The sequence below is a fragment of the Ascaphus truei genome, chromosome 1, assembly GCF_040206685.1.
Source record: "Ascaphus truei isolate aAscTru1 chromosome 1, aAscTru1.hap1, whole genome shotgun sequence".
Lineage (NCBI taxonomy): Eukaryota > Metazoa > Chordata > Amphibia > Anura > Ascaphidae > Ascaphus > Ascaphus truei.
The window spans coordinates 416,856,516-416,882,676 of record NC_134483.1 but is presented as its reverse complement, the minus strand read 5'-3'; the positions used below and the strand labels follow the sequence as shown (position 1 = coordinate 416,882,676).

Below are 26,161 nucleotides of genomic sequence, written 5' to 3'. Positions count from 1 at the left end.
TACTGAAAATGGACCCTGTATTGGGCCCTCAGTTAAATTCACAACCTGGGATAGTGTTTAAACGTGCGCCAAATATAAAAAACATGTTGGCCCCAAGCCAAATCACCAGAAAAGCCATCGCATCTGGTGACATTAAAGATCGCTTGGGTATTAAAGGCACATATAAATGTGGGAAGTGCAAGGCATGTAAACATATCTGTAAAGGAAATACAGTCACGTCTTGTGCCACTAAGCGGAGTTACAATACCAATAGTTTCATTAACTGTCAGACTACGCATGTGGTTTACGTCTTACAGTGTAACTGTAATTTACAGTACATCGGTAAGACAAAACGGCCACTAAAAATGCGTATGTTAGAACATTTGAGAAACGTAAAAAACATACCGAAAATTACAGCTAAAGGTATGCCGCTTACACCACTTTTAAAACACTTTAAAGAGATCCACAACAATGACCCCAGTTGCATCACATTTAAAGGGCTTGAACATATCCAAATGAACAGCAGACAAGGCAATAGAGATAATCATCTATTAAAACGTGAACAGTATTGGATCTATGAAATGCAAACTAGACATCCGATTGGTTTTAATGAACTTATTGAGCTCACTCCATTTTTGAGATAAAATATTTGGCTTAATGTATGTTTAATTTCATCTTCATTTTCATTAATTGTTTAATATTATATTCGTCTCTCATTTTTATGGTATATGTATTAACATTATATGTTTTAATTAAAGCACTATATGCATCTATTTTAATTTATTGGGTATTTTAAAGATGAATTATAGTCTCATCATGTGCAATTAATATGTAAAATATATATTTGTTTTGGCTCTAATTCAGTGTATATATATAAGTTGATGATCTCAAGTTATGTTATGTTCATGTCTACGTAAGCATTGCAGGTTCGGATTCGTATATGTGTCTGTTAAACCTGCAACACGTGACCGCTGTAACACATGACATTGCAAGGGAAAGAGGTAGCATCACTTTAAACATACTACTGGCATTCTAAGGGCATTGGGTTTGGCGTCGGAAGGGGGCCGTCCTAACTGATTCCCTTCTTCCTACAAATACGCGCAGATGACGCTGTACGTGACCTCCTGACGAAGCACGTGGTGCGAAACGCGTAGAGGTCACGACAGGTCATCCTGCGCGTGTTTGCTGAGAGGCTGAAACGGAGCTTGCCTGAGGCTCCAGAGGCGGCTGTTTCCATCTTCCTTGATGCCGTGATCCGGATCTTATACGGTCATCAGAGGTCCCCCTTCTCTGCCTCAGTGTGAGTGTTCGTTTCCCCCTGTCAGCAGTATTATAGCTCTCTATGGCGGTTTTAACCTTAACTCCCTTGGGCTGTTAATACTTTCTCTGTTTATTTTACATTGATTGTGTGTTTTTTCTTATGTTGTGTATGGTTTACTGTGTTAGATTTTTATATGTTTAGAGACCATATATATGGTTTATATTTCTGGGCAGCTAATCCATTGAGCTGAGGAGGGGTTGGATCCCCTCAGCTGTTTATGTGTTTGTTTTAATAAATTAATACTAATCCCTTCCCTTGTGCGCTCTTGTGCATTTTTTTCTTCTCTAATTAATTAATTAGCCTTCAAAATTAATTTTCCCCCCACAATCACATGGTTTTCACGGCCCAATCAGGACCTTGGGAACCATATAACGATAATGTGACGTCATAGGCCTATAAAAGCCTATGTCGTCTCATTTTGAAGGCAGACACCAAGGAGGACGAACCTCCGGAAGGAAGAAGAGGACTGGGGCGTTGCAGCAGATGGTAAGAAGACCCCCAGCAGACCCCAGAAGACCCTGAAAGAAGAAGGAAGAACACAGATGAAGATACTGTAGACGTTTTGGATTTAAAAAAAAGTCTTAGTTTATTTTGTTATGGTTTCTTATTTTATGGGTTCCTGTTGCAGTGCGTGCATTGGTTGGAGAGCTTGGTGTTCAACGGGAGTCGGTGAGTGGGCCAGCTAATGGTAAGTTAAGTAAAGAAATTTACTTTTTTGGAACTTTAACTGTTTTTTGTAATTTATTCTATGTGATACAATTTTTTTCCATTCTCATTTCTTGCCACTGTATGTATATATGTATGTATATATGTATGTATGTATGTCTCTATCGATACAGTATATACATACAGGGTAAGAAATGATTTTGTTGGAAATGCTTGTTTTGCACTATTTAAATGTATTTTGATATGCTGCTATTGTTAAATGGGTGTAATGTAATGTTTAATTAGATAGATGTAATTTTTGGTGTTCTATGGTGTACTTTAGGTCAGGGTGAGGCTTGCTTTGTTATAGTGGTTTTATTTTGGTACTACTATTTTGTCAGATGTTAACTTTTTTGGAGAATGGGTTTGTTTAACGATTAAAAGAGTTAATTGTGTAATTGGGATGGTATTTTAATTGTTTTGGGATGTCATTAATTAATGGTAATTTATTTGGCTTGCCTTGCTTGGTTTAAATAGTATACTTGTTTGGATTTCATTGTATTTTCTTTAGAATATTTTATTGTTAACATCGATTGGCAGAATGTACTTGATGCACAGATTTTATGCATCATATATACAATGTCAATTCAATCTTTTGATTAGCATTTGATGCTTTTGATTGCCACATGAGAATGATTTTATTAGGAAATAGGATTTTGTTTTACTGTGGCAGATATGGAGAACTGGTATTTTTATTTATGCATGTTTTACTAAACCCTTAAACATTTCTTTGTATATTTGTTCATCATGTGTGTGTATATATAAATATATATGATATATTTATATATTTGCATGATGAAGCCACTGTACAAATGAATGGGTGAAGGGTGGGTTAACCCCTTAATTGCCTTTGCGGTTATTATCCAATAAGGTGATTACGGGGTTAATTGATATCAGAATGTAATAGCAATGTATTGGCTATGTATTTTATTGGCAACAGAGTACACGGATTTTGCTGTCGAGGGGGCTTCATATTGATCAGGTCAGTAGAACTTGATTTCTTTTATTATGCTACTTAATGTGTTTAATAATGGGCAAATAATCTATTATCCCTATCTGGATAATAGTTATTTTGCACATTATTGTACTGTATGTGTTGGGGGGGGGGGGGGGAATTGATGTATTTAATGTATAGGACATGTTTATTTATTTTTACATACAGGGTTGTTTCCTCAGGTCTGCGGGAGACCTATGGAGACCACTTGAGGTCTCCTCGGACTTCTCACAGGTAAACGGCTGCCGGGTCCACGGGGGACACCTGCGGGGAAGAACCGGTGGCCCCATATCTGTGGGGGCACCACGGACCCGTAGGAACCACCCGAGGGCCCCCAGACCCCCGTGTGAAGCACCCGAGGCCCCTCAGACACCTGTGGGTCTGACCCAGGGCCCACCAGACAGCCGCGGACCTACCCGGGGGGACCCCATTGTGGCCCACAGTGACTCGCGGAGACCACCTGGTGGACCCTGGCGCCTGGCGGGGACCACCCGCAGCCCTCCAGACCCTGTTTGAAACCAGGTGCTGGGCTAGTGTTGGTCTGTTAGTTGACCCGTCAGGCCCACCCGGGGTATTAACCCTGTATGTAAAATAATAAAACATGTATTTATGGGGTGGCACAGGGGGTGGGTTATGTATTTAATAAATATAATGATGTTAATTGTGGGGCTATGTATTGTTTTTATTGTGGGTACTGGGGGTGGGGGAAGGGGTATTGGTCCCAAAGGTATGTGGGTAGGCCTCACGGCTGGGTAGTGTGTGAGGGTGGTTAGGCCTCACGGGGTGGGGGATAGTGGGGGAGGGTATTTAGGCCTCCCGAGTGGTGGGTGAGGGTGGGTTAACCCCTTAATGACTGTAGCGGTTAATAACCGCTATGGTGATTATGGGGTTAGGGGACATTACATTGGCTGTTTTTATTCTTGTTTATGTTTTCCAGCATCGGAGGGGGCATGGACGGTTATGAAGATGAGGATGGCCTTCATCGTGGCAGCCGGACATGGGTGAGTGCAATATGTATTTAATGTAATTATTGTTCTTTAAGTATTTAAAATGGGCACATTCACTATTATCCATATGTGGATAATAGTAATTTTGCACATTACTGTACTGTATGTGTTAGGGGGGGTGTATTTATTGTAAAGTATTTGTGTTGTTGGATTTTTTTGGGGGGGGCACAGAATTGGTACTGCAGGCCTGCGAGGAACACCCGAGAGCCCCCTCCGGCCTCTAGTATCATTGCTGTGCATCCCAAAAATGTAATATATGTAATGGGGGTATAGGGGTTTTTGGGGGCACAGGGGGTGTATGTTGTTTATTGCAATGTTTATTGGGGGCAATTGTCCCCAATAAACATACTATTATGCCTTAACCCCTTCATTGCCTTAGCGGCTATCTGCTATGGTAATGAAGCAGCATTAATGTATTTTAATAATATTGTGCGGGAGAAGGGGGTCCCCTGAGCTGAACCGCATTGATTTGTGGCTCAGGGACCCCCTGCTTCCCGAGTTACAGGCCCCTGTATGGGGCATCGGAGGCCAATGTCGCCGCCATCTTTATAGCGTCCAAGACGCGACGTGGGCTCTATAAAGATGGCGGCGACACTGGCACCCGATGACCCATACCGGGGTCCCTGATCCACAAATCATTGTGGTTCATCTCAGGGGACCCCCTGCTCCCGTACACTATTATTAAAAATACATTAATGCTGCTTCATTACCATAACAGATAGCCGCAAAGGTAAGGAATGATTGTTTATTTATATGTGTGTTTTACTCATAGTGTAGATGTGCAGAGGGTCTCCGAAGCTGAACCACTTTGGTTTTAGGTCTGGGGACCCCCTGCTTTCCGAGATACAGGCCACTTTATGGGGTGCCGGTATCCCTCTGCTTTGTTTACATTCTGCGGTCACGTGATCAGGACATTTAAATGCAGAGGGATACCGGAACCTCATAAAGGGGCCTGTATCTCGGGAACCAGGGGGTCCCCGGACTTGAAACCAATGCGGTTCAGCTCCGGAGACCCCCTGCACATCTACACTATGAGTAAAAATTGTTTTGATATATTTTTATTTTTGCCGATGTTTGCGCAGAGAGAGTAGCGGATCTCTCTCTGCTGACATCTCGGCAGGGGACGGCATATCGCCAGGTTATCGGGAGACAGACTGTCTCGCCACAGGCTACACAGCGTTTTGCTTTCACAGGGATTCGCCAGTGATTCGGCCCATCCTGGATACTGCGAGGGCAAATCGCCAAAATCATGCCGATGTTGAACCCCTGCCGAGAGCACTTTTTCGGCGCTTACTGCATGAGGCCCTACATCGGGCAGAAGCCTTGTTACTGTGCTGTACAATGAGGACAATAAACTGTTCCTGTTTGCTTATACCACCGGCCTGGTGTGTGATCTTACGGGGGGAGAGGTAATTGTTCTACCGTGGGAAATCACCTTCAGTTCCCTGAAGCCTACAGCAGATGGAGGCATTGCACTGCTAAAGAGATATGTAGGGTATGAACCCCAGAAGCCTAGTCCTGTGTCCCCACTACCACGGACGACTCAGCCCTCCTGTTACCAGCAGGTATATGCACCACACATGCTGATGGCCAAATCTCCCACTGGGTGGGGGGAACATGTTACACAAGTAAGAAAGAATAGTAGGATCTCTCACAAACTAAGTACAGATGGCATGGTAGAAGCACATATGCAAGTTTAATACTTTGAACCTGCATCTCCTAATTCGGACCCACTGACATATTGATAGGTGAAAATACAATTGTGTCCCAAACTGGAAAGTGTGACACTGGCGTAACTTCAGTAAGGGACCCCCTGGGCAGTTCTCTTACCTGCCGGCCCTTGTGTCGCGACATCATGACATTGCAGTGCCAGGTGATGACTCATTGTCATGGCAATGCGTCCCCATGTGATGTCGCTGCATCACATGACGTGTTGCCTTGACGACGCAATATCATATGACATTGCACCATCGATGGATCAGAGCTGCTCTCTTAGAGAGGCCCCGCTCTCTACCCCAGTAATCAGTTCAATTGCTGTGGGGCAGAGTGTGGGGCCTCTGTAACCTCTTGGGGGGGTTCACCTCGAATCCGAAGGGAGGATCCCGACTACCTTCATGCCCCCCCACCTCCCCCTCCCCCCCAGCTGAGGCCCCTATGATGTGCCCGGGTATCCAGGGTGGTAGTTATGCCCCTGCAACTTTTGTCTGCAATCATTGTCCCTAGCATGTCCTGCTCCTGTTCTTACTGCTGAACCTGTTCTGTTTACCCACTGCTCAGAACAGTCCAGTCTTGTCCAGGACCTGTCCTCAGAACAGTCCAGTCCTGTCCAGGACCTGTCCTCAAACAGTCCAGTTCTGTTGACTACTTTGACTAAGGTGTTTACACCTGTTCTGCTGCCTGCTCTGACCTCAGCTTGGCAAATCACTTCAAGTTGTGGCAGAAGAACGCCTCACCTATCAGTTGGGCTGTCTTAAAGGGTTATTTAGATCTGCTGGTTCAGATCAAAATAACCAGTTTATCTAATGCAAGTGCAGAGAAACGTTTATTATTCAAGATTAATGAGTACTGACTGTATTTCCTCATTTCCATGCTACCAACCATGGAAAAGGAGGCAGATTAAGCAGATACTGTGATATAAGTATATAAAGTAAGTGGAATAAATAAGAACATAGGTTTCCCCAAATTTATTTATTTATAAAATGTTTTACCAGGAAATAAAGATGACATACATGGTTACAAATATAGTTACATAAGTGAACAGGGTAGGGTGCACATGGGGAGGGTTAAGTCTTTAGGGGCTTATTAATTTGTACGGCAGAAGTTTATAGAGTACATTATATACAAGACATAGCATGCAAAGTTAGGCCTCGGGCATAGACACTTTGCCCGTGCGGAGGCGCTCTGAGGCTCAGGGAAAGCGGTGCTTTCCCTGGCCTTAAAGCGCGTGTAGTCCGTGGGCGTGTGTGGGGGCGGGCCAGCGCCAAATCTGAAATGTTAAGACACACTCTTCCGCAAGCGTGCGGAAGCGTGCGCGAGCCCCTGCTAAAGCCGCTCTAATTCCGGCTGCAGGGGCTCAGTGCTGAGCGTGAGCGCGCCTCAGCACGGATCAGCAAGGCTGATCCTACTATGTCCCAGGCCTAAGAGATAATATATATTATTGACGTATGTAGCAGCTACAGACCAGGTTAAAATGTGAGACAGCTTTATTTTTTAAAGAACTTAGACTTGTGGGGGCTGTGAGAGTCGCTGGTAGATTGTTCCAGTTTTGGGGTGCATGGTAAGAGAAAGAGGAGCGTCCGGATACTTTGCTGAACCTTGGGACCATAATTAGTCTTTTGGAGTCAGATCTCAGATGATAAGTGTTGAATGTGGTGGGGGTGAGGAGCTTGTTCAGATAGACGGGTAGCTTGCCCAGAAAGTATTTGAAGACAAGACAGGAAAGATGGACTTTGTGCCTAGACTCAAGTAATGACCAATCTAGTTCTTTGAGCGTTTATCAGTGATGTGTGTTGTAGTTATCAGTGATGTGTGTTGTAGTTGCTTTGGAGAACAAAATGGCATATTGAATTGTAGAGGGTATCAAGTTTGCTAAGGTGGGTTTGGGGTACCAAGCATATACTCTGTCACCCATAGTCGATAATTCGTATTAGCATCTGCTGTGTGATACGCTTTCTGACTAGCAGACTTAGGAAGGATTTGTTCCGGTAAAGTACACCTAGTTTGGCATAAGTTTTGGATGTCAGGGTATCAATGTGCACCCTGAATGTTAAATGGGAGTCAAACCATATGCCCAAGTATTTGAAACTAGTAGCAGGAGTTATGGTGGTTTTAGAGCTGGTTCTGATCTGGAGCTCAGTCATTGGAAGCTTAAAAAATTTAGCCTTGGTCCCGAATACCATTGTTAGTCTTGTCAGTGTTTAAAAACAGTTTTGTTTTGGGAAATCCAATTTTTAAGTCTCAAAAAGTCAGATTGAATTATGTATTCCAGGTCGGAGAGGCTAGGGCTGTGTTACTATCAGATTGTGTCATCTACATACATGTGTATTGAAGCTCCCTTGCTACCGGTAGGAAGATCATTGATGAACACTGAGAAGAGTATGGACCCCAGAACAGAGCCTTGCGGGACGCCACAGGTGATATCCAAAGGGTTGGAGTTAGAGCGTGACATGGGCACATGTTGAGATCTATCTGATAGGTAGGAATGAAACTAGTTTAAAGCATGATTCCCTATTCCAGAGCACTGGAGTTTTTTTAAGCAAGATAACGTGATCAACAGTATCAAAAGCCTTTGCAAAATCTAGGACTATTGCACCAGTGAGTTGTCCCCGTTCCATTCCACTCTGGATTTCATTGCAAACTTTTAGCAGGATAGTTACCGTGGAGTGTTTGAGGGAAAAGCCATATTGGAATTGGCTAGGGAAATTTGTCTTGGTATAGTAATCGCTTAATTGGGAATGAACACATTTTTCCATGACTTTGGATAGAATTGGGAGAAGTGAGATTGGCCTGTAGTTTGAGACAATCTTTTTGTCCCCACTTTGAAGATTGGGACAACTCTGGCAGTTTTCCAAGTCTTAGGGATATGGCCTGCAGACAGAATTAAGTTGACTATGGAAGCAATTGGTTTGGCAATGGTTGGGGCACCAAGTCTTAGGACCTTAGATTGCAGTAAGTCAGGTCCACATTGGCTGCTTAGTTTTAGTTTGAGGAGCGCTTGTGTAATCTCCTCTTCGGATACTGGGACAAATTGAAAATTGTGAGCAGTGTTGGGAGAGGGTGTGGCTATAGAGTACTCTCAGAATGAGGTTCATGTTTGTGATTTGGGTTGCGTTTCGCTACTAAGTAAGTAGCACATCCCATAAAGTAATCATTGAATGCATTTGCAATGTCAGTGGGATTTGTCAGAGTAATACCCACCTTAGTGATATAACTTGGTTATTGGTGGCTGGAAGGCTGGAATTTATTCTTGATAACCTTTCAGAAGTTAGTTGGGTTTGATGTATTCTGGCGAAGATTGTCAGATTGTGCTTTTGCGTGTCTTGTTTGCCTTGTGCACATGTTCCGCCGGCTTCTGTAATGATTAAGATCCTTGGTAGTTACTTTGTAGCTTTTCCACAAGGCATCCCTGAACTGGTAGAGTGCTATAAGGTCAGTTGTAACCCATGGAAGGTGGACCCCCCGTACCCTTATTTTGCGTAGTGGAGCATGGGTATCACAGAGTTTTAAGAGCTCAGATTGGAAATAGTCGAGCGCAGAATCAGGGTCGGGAATTAAATCGATTCTGTGTCAAGGGCAGTTGGTTAGGTCATCCAGAAACTGTTGTGTGTTAAAGTTTCTAAATGTCCTAGTGAGGAGAACTTTAGGGCTTGATTGGGGCGGTTTAATTTTCCTTACACAGTACACTATTGCATGGTCACTGAAAATGTCAGGAAGGATGCCAGAGGATTGGATTCTGCTGTGATTTGAGGAGAGAATCCAGTCTAGCAAGTAATGGTTATGCGATTTCAGGTTTGTCCGTGTGGGTTGGGAAATGAGTTGCGATAGGTTAAGCGACTTGATTTGTATCTGGATTTTGTGGTTTCTAGGGTCAAGCCAATTGAATTTGAAATCCCCAAGAACTAGCAGCTCACTCTTCTCATTCAGAGAGGAAATGGAGCCAAGACACTGGGTGATATCAGTCAGGGATTATGGAGGGGTTTTAGGGGGGCGGTAGATAGGCGTAGAAAAGGTGAGGCTGATTTTGCCAACTAGGATTTCAAAAGAGGGTGGGCATGGGGGTCAATTTAACAGTGTAAATTGTAAGGTGTTTGCAATATAAAAGAACACCCTCCTCCTCTCTTTGACCTATTTTTCCTAGAAATTGAGTATCCTTGAATGGCGATATTTGCATCGGGGTTTTAGGGGTTAGCCATGTTTCTGTGAAAACAATGGCTTTGGGTTTATGCATAAGGACTATGCCCTTAGTTCATCCAGTTTGGGCAGCAGGCTCTGGATAATTATATTTATATGGGCGACAGCTAGACCTTTTTGGAATTTGAAGGGGGTAATCTCATGGGTATAGGACAGAGTTGAAAAGGGAGGGCCTGGGTTAAGTTCAATATCACCTGCTAAAGAGAGTAACAGTATGAATAGAAATTTGAGTCGTTGTTTGCAAGCTGTAAATTTGTGATGTTTGCCATTATAGTGAGCGTTGGTTGGTGTGCTGGATTTCAGAGTTCTCCACCAACATTTAGTAGATAGTGGAAGGCTTTTGAGCAATCCAGGGTGTATGGTGATGGCTGGGATGATGGTAGACAGAGCATTGTCAGTCATGACAATGGCATTGTCAATTGCATTTCAACATCTGTGATGGCATCTTACACATGACACGCCACTTGCTGTAGTAGTATTGCTAATCTCCTCTATATTATCCACATTTTCCATACACTTTATTTGCTTCAACACCGGTATACAGCATAGTGTATAAACAAAATGATTTAACGTTGCAATCCCATGCAGACAGCCAGATATCAACCTTTTGTCTAGAATTCTATAATGTCATTGGCTCGCTTAAACAAATCTAACCGTGATAATAGCCCATATGTGTCTGCTTTTGTTTCCCTTAACCATGTCAATGTCAATTTTACAGAATGGTCCTAGAAGGGGGATCACATCAATGGGAAAGGCAAACACTTTATTTCTTGACTAATCAGAAAGCCAGCACCACCAAAACATCTTCCATCTTCCAAACCATTAGTGGCTCACCTTGCAGTTCCAACCCACCAGATTTAGCTTCAAATAAATAATTAATCAAAGGGAAGTAAGGCACATTGCTAATCCAAGATACTGTATACATTACAATAGATTAATATGGCTGTAATTATTGCTTTGGTTAAACATGACATACAATAAGTGTGGTGGCCATATCTATAGAAGGTAGGGGGGGGGAAAGGGGAGAATCCTGCTCAGCTCAGACAATAATAACTTGCTAGAGAGGTGCTATCAGGGATAAAGCATGTGTGTAGGAGGGGGAAAGACAAGAACCCTAAGTGATGCAAGATACTAGATCTCTAGTAGAGTTGAGTGCATCACTTAGGGCCATATCTATAGTTTCAAGTACTCTGTTGATTGATTATGTATATTTTGTTTTATTTTCAGACTTTTTTTTCTTCCGTTAATCTTATGATCCTCTTTTTTACTCTTTCTATATTGAGGTACATGAAATCACTAAAGTTTCCATACATTCTTGCATTGACATAAGAGTAGCATGTTTCCGGGAAATACTTCAGTCCAACTTTATGTTCATGATCACCATTTTTGTGAATCACCAATGAGTATAGACATTGGTTTATCAAATGCATCAGCTTCTTCTGATGTGGCATATTCTACTGAGTGCTGTTAGTGCTTGGGAAATTGCCATGTTTTGGTTGCTCTACAAAAAGGCATTCTCTGCCTGAGGTGCTGACACTGCACTGTGACTGACATCAGTAAGATCTATCTGTCAAGAAGAACATTCTTGCATATCTCTTCCAGCTCAGTGGAGTGTTGAGATGTCTTTGGGTCTGACTGAGGACCTTAATGCCCAGAGATAAAAATGTTTACTGACATACTGTGCTAACTTTATACATAGCCCTATGACAGAAAGACACATTCTCTGCAGATGAAGACTTGGAAGAAGTTGGACCATATAAATTGTCCCTCATGATCCATGATGTCATGCACAAGTATATGGATCTTCAACTTCTTTTTCCTTGACTTTGGGTCAGTAGAAGACTTAGCCTTGCTCTAGCCATGATTGTGGTTTTCTGCACACTAATACAACGTGTGTTGTCATGTTTATTATACTATATTATTGTTTACATAAAAATTATACAGAACAGAAGACTGGGTATCATAAGAGTTTAGTTTATAGAATACTCAGCTTACAAAAAAATACTATGAATAAAAATGAATTCTAAATCAGCATTATGTTACATGTAGAATCAGGGTCATCATTGAATGAACTGGGCTAGCTGAGCGCTAAAGATAACCCAGAGGGGAATTCATACAGCTTTCTCTGTGTTAAACACTGCATAGAACAAGGCTCAGAAACCACGTCAAATAGATGAAATACTAATGCAATGAACTTCAAACTAAAACATCGCTCTGTTATTGGGTAAGCACAACAGTATCTCAGTTTATCTTAAATTATATCCAAGTTTAAATTCATTTTCAAAGTTGTTGTGATTATGTATCACACACGCATATATATGTGTACTGATGTAATATATGAGAATATAATGTTAATACTGTACATGTAATAGTAGCACCCTAAACAAAGAGATCATCATATTTTACAGTTGCCATGTTTTCAGCATATCGTTTCCAGTTTGAGAACCATTTGGCCTGATAATATGGGGCCTGGTCTAATAGCTGTGGTATACTGCACCGACACACTTTATTCGAGCAAATACCCGGTATGTACCTGGCAGATACCTGGAATGCGCCGCTCCTCACCTCTGACAAGCCCCGTTGCATTTGCCTTCCCAGCCTGGGTTCATGCCTGGCTGATGGGCGGCTGATCTGTTAAATGATAATGATTTGGATTTAATAGGCTGCAATGCTTCGCGTGTCTACCAGATGGCATAAATTCATGAATTGTAATGCAGTATATATATATGTACTGTGCAGTATTGCAGCCAGCGGGAATAAAATGCTTCAATCCCTGCTGGAAAATAACTCAATGCACTCGGGCAGAAAACAGTCACAAACCTCAATACACCCGGGTATACCCGAATTCGTGGGACTAGCCGAGCTCGAATAAAGTGTGTCGCCAGTGTAGTACAGAGGTACAATTGACAAATTGACAAAGCTCCAATTCACATCCAATATGATAAATTATTTGATTCAGCCACATTATATATACCTGTGATTTTACAATTTCTGAAGTGGGTAATGAGCTTTTTTTTAAATGTTGAAATGTGTATTTTAGATCATCGTTATCATCTTCAATCGTTGTCCAGGTAGTGTAATTGCAAGCCTCTCTTCTCCACGATGCTGCAACACATTTTCTAATTTTATCCTCTCCTCTTACTTTTGGTTGTTGTCTTGGTCTTTTAATCTCCCTTAGAATCCAGTCGAGTGCCATGTTTGTCCAACGATGGTAATTTCTTCTTGCAATATGTCTGGCGCACTGCCATTTTAACTTATTCACCCGTGTGATGATGTCACAGACTTTTGTTTGGTTTCTAAGCAATTTACTATTTTTCCTGTCCCTTAGAGTGATACCCAACATAGATTCCTTCATTCATCTTTGAGTTGTCTGAAGCTTCTACATTCTCTTCTCATTTAGGGTCCAAGTTTCACATTAATCACTTGAGAACAGGCACGATACAGTGGTTGAAAACTTGACTATTGAGGCATAGTGGACGGTTCTATCAAATGTGCTCCATCCCATCTTCATTCTCCTATTGATTTTATTTGCAAGGTTCCCATCCTTTGTTACTTACCGGCCAAGGTAGACAAGTCTTCATCAACTTCTAGATCTATTCCATTTATTTAGATCTTTGTGGAGTTAACACTTTGGTCTTGCTGAGATTCATATGGAGGCCCACATTCTTATTTGGTTTAGCAAGTTCTCTGATTTGTTGCTGGAGGTCTTCTGGAGTTCTGGCAAAAATAACAATATCCTCTGTAAATCGTAGGTGACTCAAGTATTCACCATTGATTTTGATTCCTTTTTACTTCCATTTCCATGTCTTGCACAATTCATCCAATGTTGCTGTGAAATGCTTTGGTGATGTGGTATCTTCTTGTTCAAGTAATCTAATGTTTTATGTGGCATTCTTGTAAATGTTCCATATAATATCAATGTACGCTTCTTCAACACTGTCTTCTTAATGCATTTTAAACCACTGAGGCGTAGACAGATTCAAATGCTTTTTCGTAATCTACGAATCCTAAAATTAATGGTAGATCTTATTCCTTACTTCTGGAAATCATTTTTATATACCTTGGATGTGGTCCATTGTTTTATATCCTCTTCAAAATCATGCTTGTTCTCTAGGCTAGGTGAAGTCCAGGGTCTATTGCAGCAGATAGCGAGTATTTTCGTAAAAATCTTTGAAGTAATTGTAAGTACTGTAGACTGGTTGGTCTGTAGTTCTTGAGGTTATCTTTGTCTCCTCTCTTATGGATGAAGATAACTATGGCTAAGTCGCTGCTTCATCTTCTTTAAGCTTTTGTTATCTTGATAGCCTTCCTCACCACATCACAGATACATTTTCTTATATCTTCAGTTATATGTTTGGGGATCATCTTGCACAGCTCTGCATAATCAATTCTTGTTCTTGCGTCTTGGGATTGCTTCATTTCCGTATTGTCTCTCCAGTAACTGCTTTGTCTCATCTGATTTTGCCTAATCCTTTTTGAAGTGAAACTTCTTTAGTGGCACTTCTGATGGGATAAAACTGGATGGATGTGGGGCGAAATGTAAAACGGAAGTGACGTCACGTAATGGACGCCGCTCCGCTCACACCGCCCCTGTCACATGTTGCGGCGGCGGCGGCAGCGATAGCCGCCGGCGCCGCTCCTAATCACCCCCCCCCCGAGCCCCACACCCCCCACACACCGTGACATATGCGGCGGCGATAGCCGCCGCTCCTAACGGCCGCTGCCATGCCGTGCAGCCTCTCTCCTCCCTACCTCCGCTTTCCTGCATCCCGCTGACTGAGCGCCGCCGGGGTCGGAGGAGGAGAGGAGCCCAGGGATCATGGAGGGTAACCGGGAGGAAGCAGAGTGGTGTGTGCGGATCGGGCGGGCAGCGCTGGAGGCCGGAGATTGGAAGAGAGAGCCCGGCGCTTCCTGAGTGTGAGGGCATTTGTGGGTGAAGGGGGAGGGAGCTGCTTACCTTATGGCAGACCGCAGCAGCTCCCTCCCGCAGCCCGAGCCGAGGGGAGGGGGGGAGGAAGGGTAAGAGTAGCGTGTCCCGGGTCCCTTCGCTCAAGCCGCGCCCTCCCGCTGACTGAGGGAGCGGTTCCTGATTAGCCTCACGGAGCAGAGCAGGAGGAGGCCGGCGTTCTGCTCTGCCGCCGTGATCTGATGTGCAGGGGTGAGGGGAGGTGATGTGAGGTGGTGCAGGGGGGGATGTAAGGTGCAGGGGGGGTGATGTAAGGTGCAGGGGGGGTGATGTAAGGTGCAGGGGGGGTGATGTGCAGGGGGGGGGATATGTGATATGCAGGGGGGGATGTGTGATGTGCAGGGGGGGATGTGTGATGTGCAGGGGGGATGTGTGATGTGCAGGGGGGATGTGTGATGTGCAAGGGGATATATAAGGTGAAGGAGGGTGATGTGGAGGAGGGGTGATGTGGAGGAGGGGTGATGTGGAGGAGGGGTGATGTGGAGGGGGGGGTGATGTGCAGGGGGATATGCAAGGTGCAGGAGGGGTGATGTGCAGGAGGGGTGATGTGCAAGGGGATATGTAAGGTCACACTCAGTCACAGTCACACGCACAGTCGCACGCTCGCTCACACGTGCGCACACTCGGTCACACGCGCGCACACTCGGTCACACGCGCGCACACTCGGTCACACGTGCGCACACTCGGTCACACGCGCGCACACTCGGTCACACGCGCGCACACTCTCGGTCACACGCGCACACACTCGGTCACACGCGCGCACACTCGGTCACACGCGCGCACTCTCGTTCACACGCGCGCACTCTCGTTCACACGCGCGCACTCTCGTTCACACGCGCGCACTCTCGTTCACACGCGCGCACTCTCGGTCACACGCGCGCACACTCGGTCACACGCCAACAATCAGTGCAAATAGCTAATACAGGGGATGTGTGCCGAGCACGCGCATTCTGTCAAATTTATTTGCGTTTTGTCAATGAACTTGTATTTTGATTTTTAATTAAAACATCACCAACACAAATACAATTTCTGTGACAAAAGTCAAAGAAGTTTCACTTACTATGCGCGTGCACAGCACACACAGCTTTTTTTTTTTTTCAGCGATTACTCCAGTTTTCCATACATCTTCATCTACAATCTTTGTAAATTCGTCATAATTGTTTGTTAAAGTGTCCCCATGCATTTCGTGTAATCTGAGGTGATTTTTCAGCTCTGGTTAAAATTCTCCGCTGTTATTCTTGTTCTTGATTTTGATTGTTTTCATCTTTGCATTTAGATGTTATTTGCAGTGAACCAATCAGTAATCACTCCATGCGTCAAAACGGTTAAGGACTGTGCAGTCTTCAATCGTGTTTATTATCTAGGATATAGTCCATTTCATTCTTAATTCCATTGCGTCCACTCCATGTCCATTTTCTATTTGGATTCTTCTTGAATAATGAATTCATAATTTAAAAGTTTTCACATTCTGCAAATTATATCAATCTGTCTCCACATTTATTCCTGTTATCATAACCATACTTACCAACTGATGCTTCATCTTTCTGCTGGGCACGAATCTGCATTGAAGTCTCCCTTAATGATCTTGAGATGACAATTTCATTTGTTGTTAAGTTGGTTGATTTCGTAGTAGACGTCTTACACTTTATTGTCTCTGTGACTTGATGTTGGGGCATACACTTAAATTTGAATCCTGTATCTCTTTGTCAACCGAATGCCAATTCGTGCTACTCTTTCCAATGAGCTTTCATACTCCACTATGTTGTTTCTCCATCTCTTTTTAATGATGAAGCCTACTCCACTGATTCTTCTATTTTCTGTACCTCTGTTGTAATAGGTGTCCACTTTTGAGCTCAATGAGACCGTCATATTTTTTCTTCTGACATTGTTCTGTCTTCAGCTCTGTGTTTTTTGCTCCTGTTTCTCAGTTACCTTTACCCTAGTTTCTGTCTCCTTTTATGCTATGTAAAGTTTATGATAACTGTCATTCAGCCTGTTGCCTCAGCAACTACTCTTCCCAGATCTCTAGCATTTTGGTATGTTCCTCCCTCCATAGCACTTGGCCAGGCCTGTCCTGTTTCCTGCTTGGCCAGCCTGCATTAGTTCTTTCAAGCTTACAGCCACAGATAAGTGGTCTCCCCCAACTGTTCTCCCTGTGACAATACAGGCAGTCCTCGGTTATCCAATGGAATCCGTTCTGGAAGTAGCGTTGGATAGTGAAACCGTTATAAAGTGAGTCCCATGTTAATCAGGGGCGGTGAGCATTGGATAACGCATTCAGGTGTCGGATAACGCATTCCGGCGTCGAAAAACGGACCATAGGGTTGAATTGTAAAGCGTTGGATATGCCATTTGTTGTAAAGTGAAACGTTGGATAGCGAGTACTACCTGTATTGTTTTTTCACCTTCTCCTAATTTATGCATCCCCAAAAGATTTCTATTACATTTCTGTTTGTACTTGTAAATAAAGTTTATCAGAAATTCAAAGAGGACTCTATTTTGCAGAAGGGGGTGAGTTTAAGGGCCTGTCAAAGCTTACTGAGCCTCAGGAAGCCTAGGATAGAACATATATCATGAAGACCAACAATATCCCTTTTAATCTTTTCAAGTTTGTATTTCAGTTCTTGCAGTGCTGCTTCACTGGAGAGAATTTGGCAGCTGTAGGTAGCCCGATTGAGAATTGAATGATTTTCGTTTAACCTCCAGGGATTCCTTACACCCTCTGTCTTCGTGTCTTCTTCCTGAACGCTGTCAAAACACGGGGACAATCCAGCATCCGGAGAATAAGGGCCATTGTTTTTCGGAGTATTACATAATTTGAGGTTGAGGCCTTAATGGCCCTGCTGCCCTCCTTTGTATGTTGGCAAATACATTTCCCACTTAGCCGGGTATATTGTTCCAGCTTCCATAGTATGGTTAAACCAACCAGCAGAGGTGCCACTATACATCTTCCTGAATACCCATTGCCACCTTCCTGCCACTTTGAGGCAGTGAGATAAGGATTTGAGGGTATAGTGTGTATGTGTATATACTGTATATAAACATTTAATTGATTGCACTGAAAAACAAATCCTATGTAGTCAGAACGACTTTTCAAATAGTTCTCTTTTTCAGAGAAAACACAACGTTTTGCGGGTCACACCCCCTTTGTCAGGTGGGTGATGGCTGTAATTGCACCTGACGAATGGTCTTCAACCGCCGAAACGTTGATTGTTAACTCTCCAGAATTTGTTTTTGTTAATTTTAGGGGAGGAAAAAATCATACAAAATCATACACTATTATATCAATAATCCACACAGAAAGATTAAAGGCCCTCAGGTCAGGAAAAAGTTAGAAAAGTGCATGTGTATGAAGCACAGACAATGCTGATCATTTAACATACATAATGTACAAACAAATGACAACCTATTCACTACATCCATATCATTTGAAAGTTTGACAAGTGCATTAAAAAGGTAATTCAATTAATTGAATTAGGGAGTTCTTGCCCAACAGCGTAAAAACAGGCAACCTCACATCTATAGGGACAATCTCGCCACCCTTGAGGTGGTGAGATAACATTTGCAAGTATTTTCACGCGCTGTTGCATTTTTGTCTTAACCGTGGTGCTAGAACAGCAGTGAATGATCAAATGTGAGAGATTGAGACATTTTGACAATATTTTTTTTTTTTTTTTTTTAGCATGTTCTTGTATAGCGCTGCTAATTGTATGCAGCGCTTTACAGAGACATTTTGCAGGCACAGTCCCTGCCCCGTAGAGCTTACAATCTATGTTTTTGGTGCCTGAGGCACAGGGAGATAAAGTGACTTGCCCAAGGTCACAAAGAGCTGACACCGGGAATTGAACCAGGCTCCCCTGCAGCAATCTCAGTGTCAGTCAGTGTCTTTACTCACTGAGCCACTCCTTCTCCCGGATATTGCACGGATTTGCAGAGCCGTAAGGAAATTGCGTAAAAAAAAAGTATTTCTCACTTGGTTTGGACATGCAAGAAAGGTTTTTAGAATACAGCCACATGCTATTCTGTGTGAAAAGCACTACTTTCCACATGGCTATGCACTTATCGCAGCTGCTAGAATAGGCCCTTCTTTGTTTTCCTGTAGCATCTGCTTCAAATGTAGCAAGTATTCAATAGAATTTATGTAATATTCTTAGATGAGCTAAAATAATGTCAGCTCATGCCCAGAAATATAAATGTTTTTTTTCTTTAAAAGAGGGAGAAAGAGCAGGGAGGACATGCAGAATAACAAATTCAAATTAGGCCCGATGAGACACACATGGGAGAAATGGACGAAATGCAAATTTAAGTTTAAGCTCACAGTACCTCATTCTCAACTTACACCAATTTATAAAAATCCAAAATTCCCACCTGGATGTGAGCCCAGACAATTCGACCAATTTAAAACAAAAAACATCAAGGTAATTGCCGACCTCCTGAGTTTTGGGCAGTTCCTGAGTTTCCAAAGTTTACAAACCAAATATGAAATAGTAGGGTTGAACGTCTTCAAATACCTAAAAATGCCACACTTTATTCAAACATTATCCCCAACGTTGGAATTTCCCCCTCTCACTGGTTTTGAGCGGCTCTGTAGAGAAACAGGCCACCAGAAAGGTCTCATAACGCAAATTTGTGCAGAACTAGAGAGGGCAATAGAAGCCCCCACCCAAGAATACATGCTGCATTGGGCAGCAGAATTGAATATAGTTATAGACCGAGAGGATTGGGAAAGTATTTGGGAAACAGCCTCGGGAACTTCCATATGTACCACAATCAAAGAAAACATATATAAAATACTGTTTCGCTGGTATCTTACCCCAGTTAGAATAAATCAAATCTACCCCCTGGCTTCCGATCTATGTTGGACAGGCTGCGGTCAAAAGGGGGACATGGCCCATATCTGGTGGACATGTCCGGAAATTCAGAAATACTGGGAAACTATACAAAAATTTATAAAAGAAGTCACAGACCTCACAATACCCATTGACCCGCTGACCTACCTGTTGGCCAAGCCCTTAGAAACACTGGACCGACCAACAGGCAAATTAGTCTCCTTCATTCTCACAGTGGCTAGGTGTGCGGTGGCAGCCGCCTGGAAGAAGGTGTCTCCCCCCTCTAAACAAACAGTAAAAAAAAGGGTTCAAGAGGTGATGGAAATGGAGAGACTTTCAGCCTTTTTGAAAAGGTCCACTGCCTCTTTCTATAAGACATGGGACTCATTGTTGACCCAAATGGCACTCCAGCGCTGAAACACCTCATAACAATAGAAAAGGAATCAAGATAGAACAGGGACCCTAGTCGTGGAAGCCGAGGAGAAGGGGGGCAATGCCCCCTGCCGCCGCCCCCCCCTCCACCCTCTCTACCCCCTCTTTCCCTTTTCTGTTTCTACACTCACGCCATCCCTGCAGACCCCGGAGGGTCAGGGGGACGTTGAGGCTTTTCCCCAACACCAACTAAAATGTGAAAAACTTGTATTAGGCCAAAATATTTTATGCACCTGTAATTTTGTGAAATGTTCTAATGCCTAATAAAAAAAATTTGAAACAAAAAAAAAAAGAGGGAGAAATGTTCCCCGTATCATCTTATATTGCTCCACATAATCAATCCCCATATGGATTACTGATGTAAATAATGTCAATAAAGACAACAATTATACAACGCGCTTCAATACATTGAAATTAAGTGAAACACCCTTTGCATCACTCAGGTCAGTTTTGGAGCTGCCCTAGTCTGTCTTAGTTTGGCATTTTGTCTACGTGCACACTTGTGCTTTTATGTGCACCTTTGTTTTATTTACAGCTGTATGTCCGGGACTCCGACCCGTAGGGTACATTGGCCAGAATGTCTGGATCAGTTGGAGAAAATTAAACACAATGTAAGTAATTTTTAGAACTTGCTCTCTCTTTTTTTCTCAGGGAATTAATGTCTTTTATTGTATACATGATAACACAGTTAGTACAGGTACAGTAGTTGGTAGTAGTAATACTGTTGGTGTGAAAGAACTGTTTCTGTATCTTTCAGATGTTTATTGTTATAAAATATTAAAGCATTGGTATACACGAAAAAGTTAAATACAAATATATGAATAGATTAAATAATAGTAGAATGGACTAGGGTTCATTCCTGCTGTGCACCTTCTGACAGACTTACAAGTGGTGCAGTACAGATGCTCCAGCAAGGAAGGAGTAAAAGCCTGTGGAGCTGTAGGGGGTTGAGGTCAAAAGCACAGCAGCAAGAAAATGTACAATGTTATAAGTGTAGCGCAGTTCCCCCCCCTATGGGAGGTATGGCGGCTACTACGTGTGTGTGGTGCGTTACCTGTGGCTCACAGGAGGCCTGAACCTCCGCTGCTGGGAGTCTGGGGTGTACCGTATCCATCTGGTGACAGCGCCTTCACCTGTGCGGGATCCTACTATGTTGGATAACCCCGTCACAGGACCCAATGCAATAATACACACACTGATATAGATAATAGTTTACTGCATTCATATGAAAAAGGAATATGCGATAAGGAAGATGCGATATCCCCCCAAAGTACTGAGGTGCCCATGGGCACCCAACCACCCTGATGTCTACAAGAGTCAACCCACCCAATGTATGCTACAGCGCTGCCCACAACTAAAGTGTGATTTGTTGGTGCACTTGAAGATACCTGCCAGAAGCTCAAGCGCCCGGTTGCGCCAACTGAAGACAAGGGGGCCATCCGGTCCCACACCGTCGTCGTCAGCGAAGAGTCCGCCTCCACGTGGGGTGGTATCCAGATGGAGGGTCACACCGTGAAGATAGTCTCTGCTCTGTGCCTTGCGGTGGTCTGGTCACCGACCACAGGCAGCAACTGCTGCAGGGCATCTTTCTGTGTCCCTGACACTATAATTGCTAAATGGGGCAGTGTCCATGTCTAAGGGCCTGTCCCTGTAGCAACCACAAACTTTATAGGGGAGTCGGGGCCACATAAACCCTGCACACACACCCTACCCTTTCCTTGTCCCAGCTCTGACTGGCGTGGTCTCTTCAGCGTGCCAAATGTATCAATTCCCTGACAGGAGCATCCTGGTGCCCTATTGGCTGCTGTGTGTTGTAGTCCCCAGCGGATCTATTCTCCTAATGGCCGCCGTGCATGCCGAACACTGCACATGCGCAGATACTACAAAGATGGCGACTCCCTGCAAAGGGAGCCGCCAGGAGCCTCCAGCGACCCGGTCGCCCCTCCGGACGCACACGCAACTCACCTGCACTCACTCGGGTGCACACAGCCCGCCACCGCGCTACTGCAGCCTTCCAGACACGCCGCACTCTCCCCGGTCGCAGCAGGGGGAAGCGGAGCCAACGGGGGACCCAAGGGGGAACATGGTCACATAAGCAGTCCAAAATAGGTGCACTCACGATACCAGGTAAGAAACCGCCATGGGTGCACAGGAACAATGCCCCCGCTGGAAGCGGTGCCACAGGTAGATCAAAACTGGTGTTCCAAAGATAATAACATGTATTGCACATGCATCAATGTTTTGATCCGCTTGCGAACCTTTGTCAAGATAAACTCTAATTTACAGTGCATGTCTTACTGATTATGCCCTCTATGGACGCAGCATATGCAAAACGGTGCCAAAAAACTGCAATGGGACTTATGCTGCAAAATGCAGCAAAAAGAATCATAAAGTGTTCAAGTTGCCATAAAGTGAGTGTCACGGGAGACCAGTACTTTTAACGCTTTTTACCATTAAGGATTCATTAGGCAGACAAGATAGTGGAATAAAATGAGGTTTATTCGGGTGAAACACGCAGACTTACAAAAGATACACAAAATACAGGTAAAACACACTTAACTGGGGCACTGGGGTGAATATCTAGCCTCAACCAGGTGCAGGGCGCCCGCTTCAGGAAGGCTTACCCTGTCCGACTCATGTCCCGGAACACGCGGTACTGTTTTTGTGAGAGCCGCAGTGCTTTCCTGCTTCGTTCTCCGCTCAGAACTTGGCCGCATCTTTAAAACTTGGTATCAGCTAGGCAGGCTTCTCCGTCTAAAAACGAAGCTGGTTGCTCTGCTATTCGCAACAGAGCAACTTTGAAATGCCCGCCAGCGCCTCACCGACCCAAGCCTGAAATCGTCTTGTTCTCTGATCGGGCAGTCTCCTTACACATAGACCCAGCTGTCCTATGCTTAACATGGAAAGGAGACTGGTGACCAAACAGAACGGATCGTAACTCCACCAGCCAATCAGAATAGAGGCTCGTCAGGCTGGCTACGTACAAGGATGGGGACGTGTCAAGCTGGCTCAAAAAGCCAAGCGAGCGGGAAATATGAACTGGCCAATGGGAACAGTGCCTACGAGCAGCAGCTTTCCCCAGCCAGCCCATTGCCTCTTGCTGGGAAGGCTCTACTAGGTCTGGCAAACCAAGTATCTTCCCGGTGGGGAGTCCTAGTACTCTGCCCTTCCCCGCTCACCAAACTGTTTCAACACCTCTGGACTTCCCTTCTCCTCTTTGATCCCCAATCTCTGTGCAGACATCCCGGCTCCTACTTACATTGCCTGGAATGTCTGTATAGAGATTAATACACAATGTATAAAACATATTACACTGCTTTATAAACTTATTAACCTTATGGGAACATTATACATGTGGCGGAAATGGGACTGGGATACTTGGGGCCGACAACCAGGATTCTGGGGGACACTGTGTGTCACGGTAGACCAAGCTTATTAAGACTTTTAATTACCGGGAGCATTGATTGAGAAAAGCAGAGAGATTAAAAATAAATTGCGTTTATTCACATAACGAACGTACCTAACCATGTTACACAAATTACAGGAAAAAGACACACTTACTTTGGAAACTGGATAACAAAACTAATCTTTTCTAGTTGCAAACACACAGCAAAATAATTCCCGGTCACTTTTCCTTCCTGTGGCCTCTTGCTGTTGAATTCAGGTCACTTGGCCTCTGAGAAATTTAGGAGATTTACTCAGAGCTGGAACTTCTCAAATGGAACTGAATCTCAGGTGAATCACACAAGATGGAACTGATGGACTCATGAAAAACTTAGATGGAACTCTTAGATGGAACTGATGAATCTAACTCTCTGACTAACTGCATTACTTTAAAAACTCCCAAAAGTCCATCCTGTCAGTCTGCAGCGAATCACTGCATGGGAATTTTATCCCAGGCCAATGGGCATGCTCCGCCAGCACCATAGGTAGCCTGGCAGAAGCTTCAGAACAGTGACTGAGCATGTGCAACAAAGCTGTCATCTTCCCCCCACTGACACATCCAGGATATGAAGCGAGCATATGTCAGGAACACCCCAAAAGAAAAGAAAGATATCTAGTGCAATACTGTCACACAAAAGATAGATGAAAAGGGAACAAGTCTTGGCCCATGTGAAGAACCTACTTACAAGAGGTAAGTTGTAAACCAGCGATAACAGGAGACAAGACAACAGGTACTCTGGAGGATGTAGGTAGTCTCGAGGTATGACTCAGGAAAGGAGAAAAAAAATGGAGAGAACCAATAGTGCAGACCAATAAAAATGTTTATAAAAGGATGAAAAAACTACAATATATGTACTCACAATGTGTACAATATAAACAGGCACATCAGAAAATAGTAAGCTGTACAAGGATCTCACGCGAGAGAGGTATGGTAGCGGGCCGTCTGTCTTCAATGTCTCCCACAGTTGGATAGCATCGGATGGCGTCTTACGTCACATCCGCCGGTGTCTTGACTATTTCTGGTTTCTCAGGGGAGGAGACAGCTGTACGGCAGGTGGTCCTCTCAGCTTGGGATAGCAGCTCACTGTTCAGGCTCTACGCATTTCGCTGATCTCTGTCAGGAGCAGTGCCACTGAAACCGGGGCCTTAGGAGAGAGGGGAATTGCGGTTGGAGGCCCGCTGCGTGGGTCCTGCTTCAGCACACGTCCACAAGCTGCACCTGGATTCTGGAGTACCCAGGAAGGTACCCAACATGTACCATCAGGCCAAGGGAGGGTAGTGCTGCCCTGGGACATATAGCTGGGGAAGGTAGTGTTGTTGGACACCAGTATACAGGTGCACAGGCACCTCATGGTTATTTGGTGCTAGCTACCCCAGGGTGTGTGTGTTATCATTTGTGTGTGTGATTGTTGCATTGCACTGTGTATAGTAAATACAAGTTATATGATACCTTGGTGTGATAGTATTATTGCTATTGTATTGGTTCCTATGGAGAGCAAATCCCGCCTACGCTGGGATCCTCATAGGTGAGAAAGAGGGCTCACCCCAGGCTCTCAGAAGCAGAATCTCAGGCCTCCTGTGAGGTTACAGGTATTAGTAACAGGGGGTTACATTTGGATACATGTATTTGACATGTATTTTAGTTTTTCCATAGTCTAATTAGGGATTGATTAGGGATGACAATGCCCATTAGCTTTAATGCGCTTTGATATTTATACACATATCTCTGGCCCTTTTTGTTATTATTTTCAGGTGGGTTCTTTATGTTATTTTATTTTTTTATTTCATTCTAGTATCGGAGATGGTTTTCATATACTATAGTTGAGGTACACTTATTGCATCATATAAATGCTTAATGTTGTTTTTATAGATTGCTACATATTTTGCTCCTGAACTACTGCGTTTCCAGCAGAATGCACGCCTCAGACTCCCCCCTGAACAAATACTTTCTATGAGTACAGCCATTCCATTTCCCGTGTTGGGACATTACAGTACATACATTATACTATCACTCCTTGAAGATATTTGTCTCTAAAAGGCTCATTTTGTGGTTCAGAGCATTATCATTGGGGCACTAGCCAGAAGAACCTGGGTTTATTGCTATCTCAGCGAGTCCCGGTTTCTGGCTGAGTCACACCCCTTCACAGGCTCACTATAGACTTGCATCCCTGCCTTACTCATGTACTGGACGTAATATTATTTCTTTGCTTCACCTGGAAGGACTTGATTTATTATATCATATACTGTATCCATATCGATTTTGTCAAAGTTTTTTCTTTAACCATGAATGTTTTGTAGCATTGATTTTTTTTTTAACCTTCGTCCAATGTTAGAGCTGCTTCCCCGAATGGCAGTGTTGTTGGGTCTAATCCTGTTGGGTCTGACACTGATACCCCCTTCATTACGATAATGGCTTATAGAATAGCAAAACGTGAAAAATCATTTGTAAAGTGTACTTTAGATGCGTTAAGTCAAATGTAGAAGCTACTAGAATAAGCCCACTGACTGCAAACAATGACACTGAGTTTGAAGCAAGGTGGCCTGGTTCAAATATCAGTGTCAGCTCCTTGTGAC

General features: G+C 43.7%; 1 protein-coding gene across 6 annotated transcripts in view; it reads left to right on the top strand.

Moving 5' to 3' along the window:
- The window catches only part of IL15 (interleukin 15), a 75,551-nt gene that overhangs the window by 27,047 nt on the left and 22,343 nt on the right, over positions 1-26,161 (top strand). For all 6 annotated transcript variants that reach the window (XR_012803901.1, XM_075614692.1, XM_075614685.1 and 3 more), the window contains one exon: positions 20,679-20,754. Coding sequence is in view for 5 of the 6 variants with exons in the window: in XM_075614692.1 (XP_075470807.1) it covers positions 20,679-20,754 (76 nt within the window). In the remaining variant the exon portion in view is untranslated. The remainder of the gene's footprint in view (positions 1-20,678; positions 20,755-26,161) is intronic.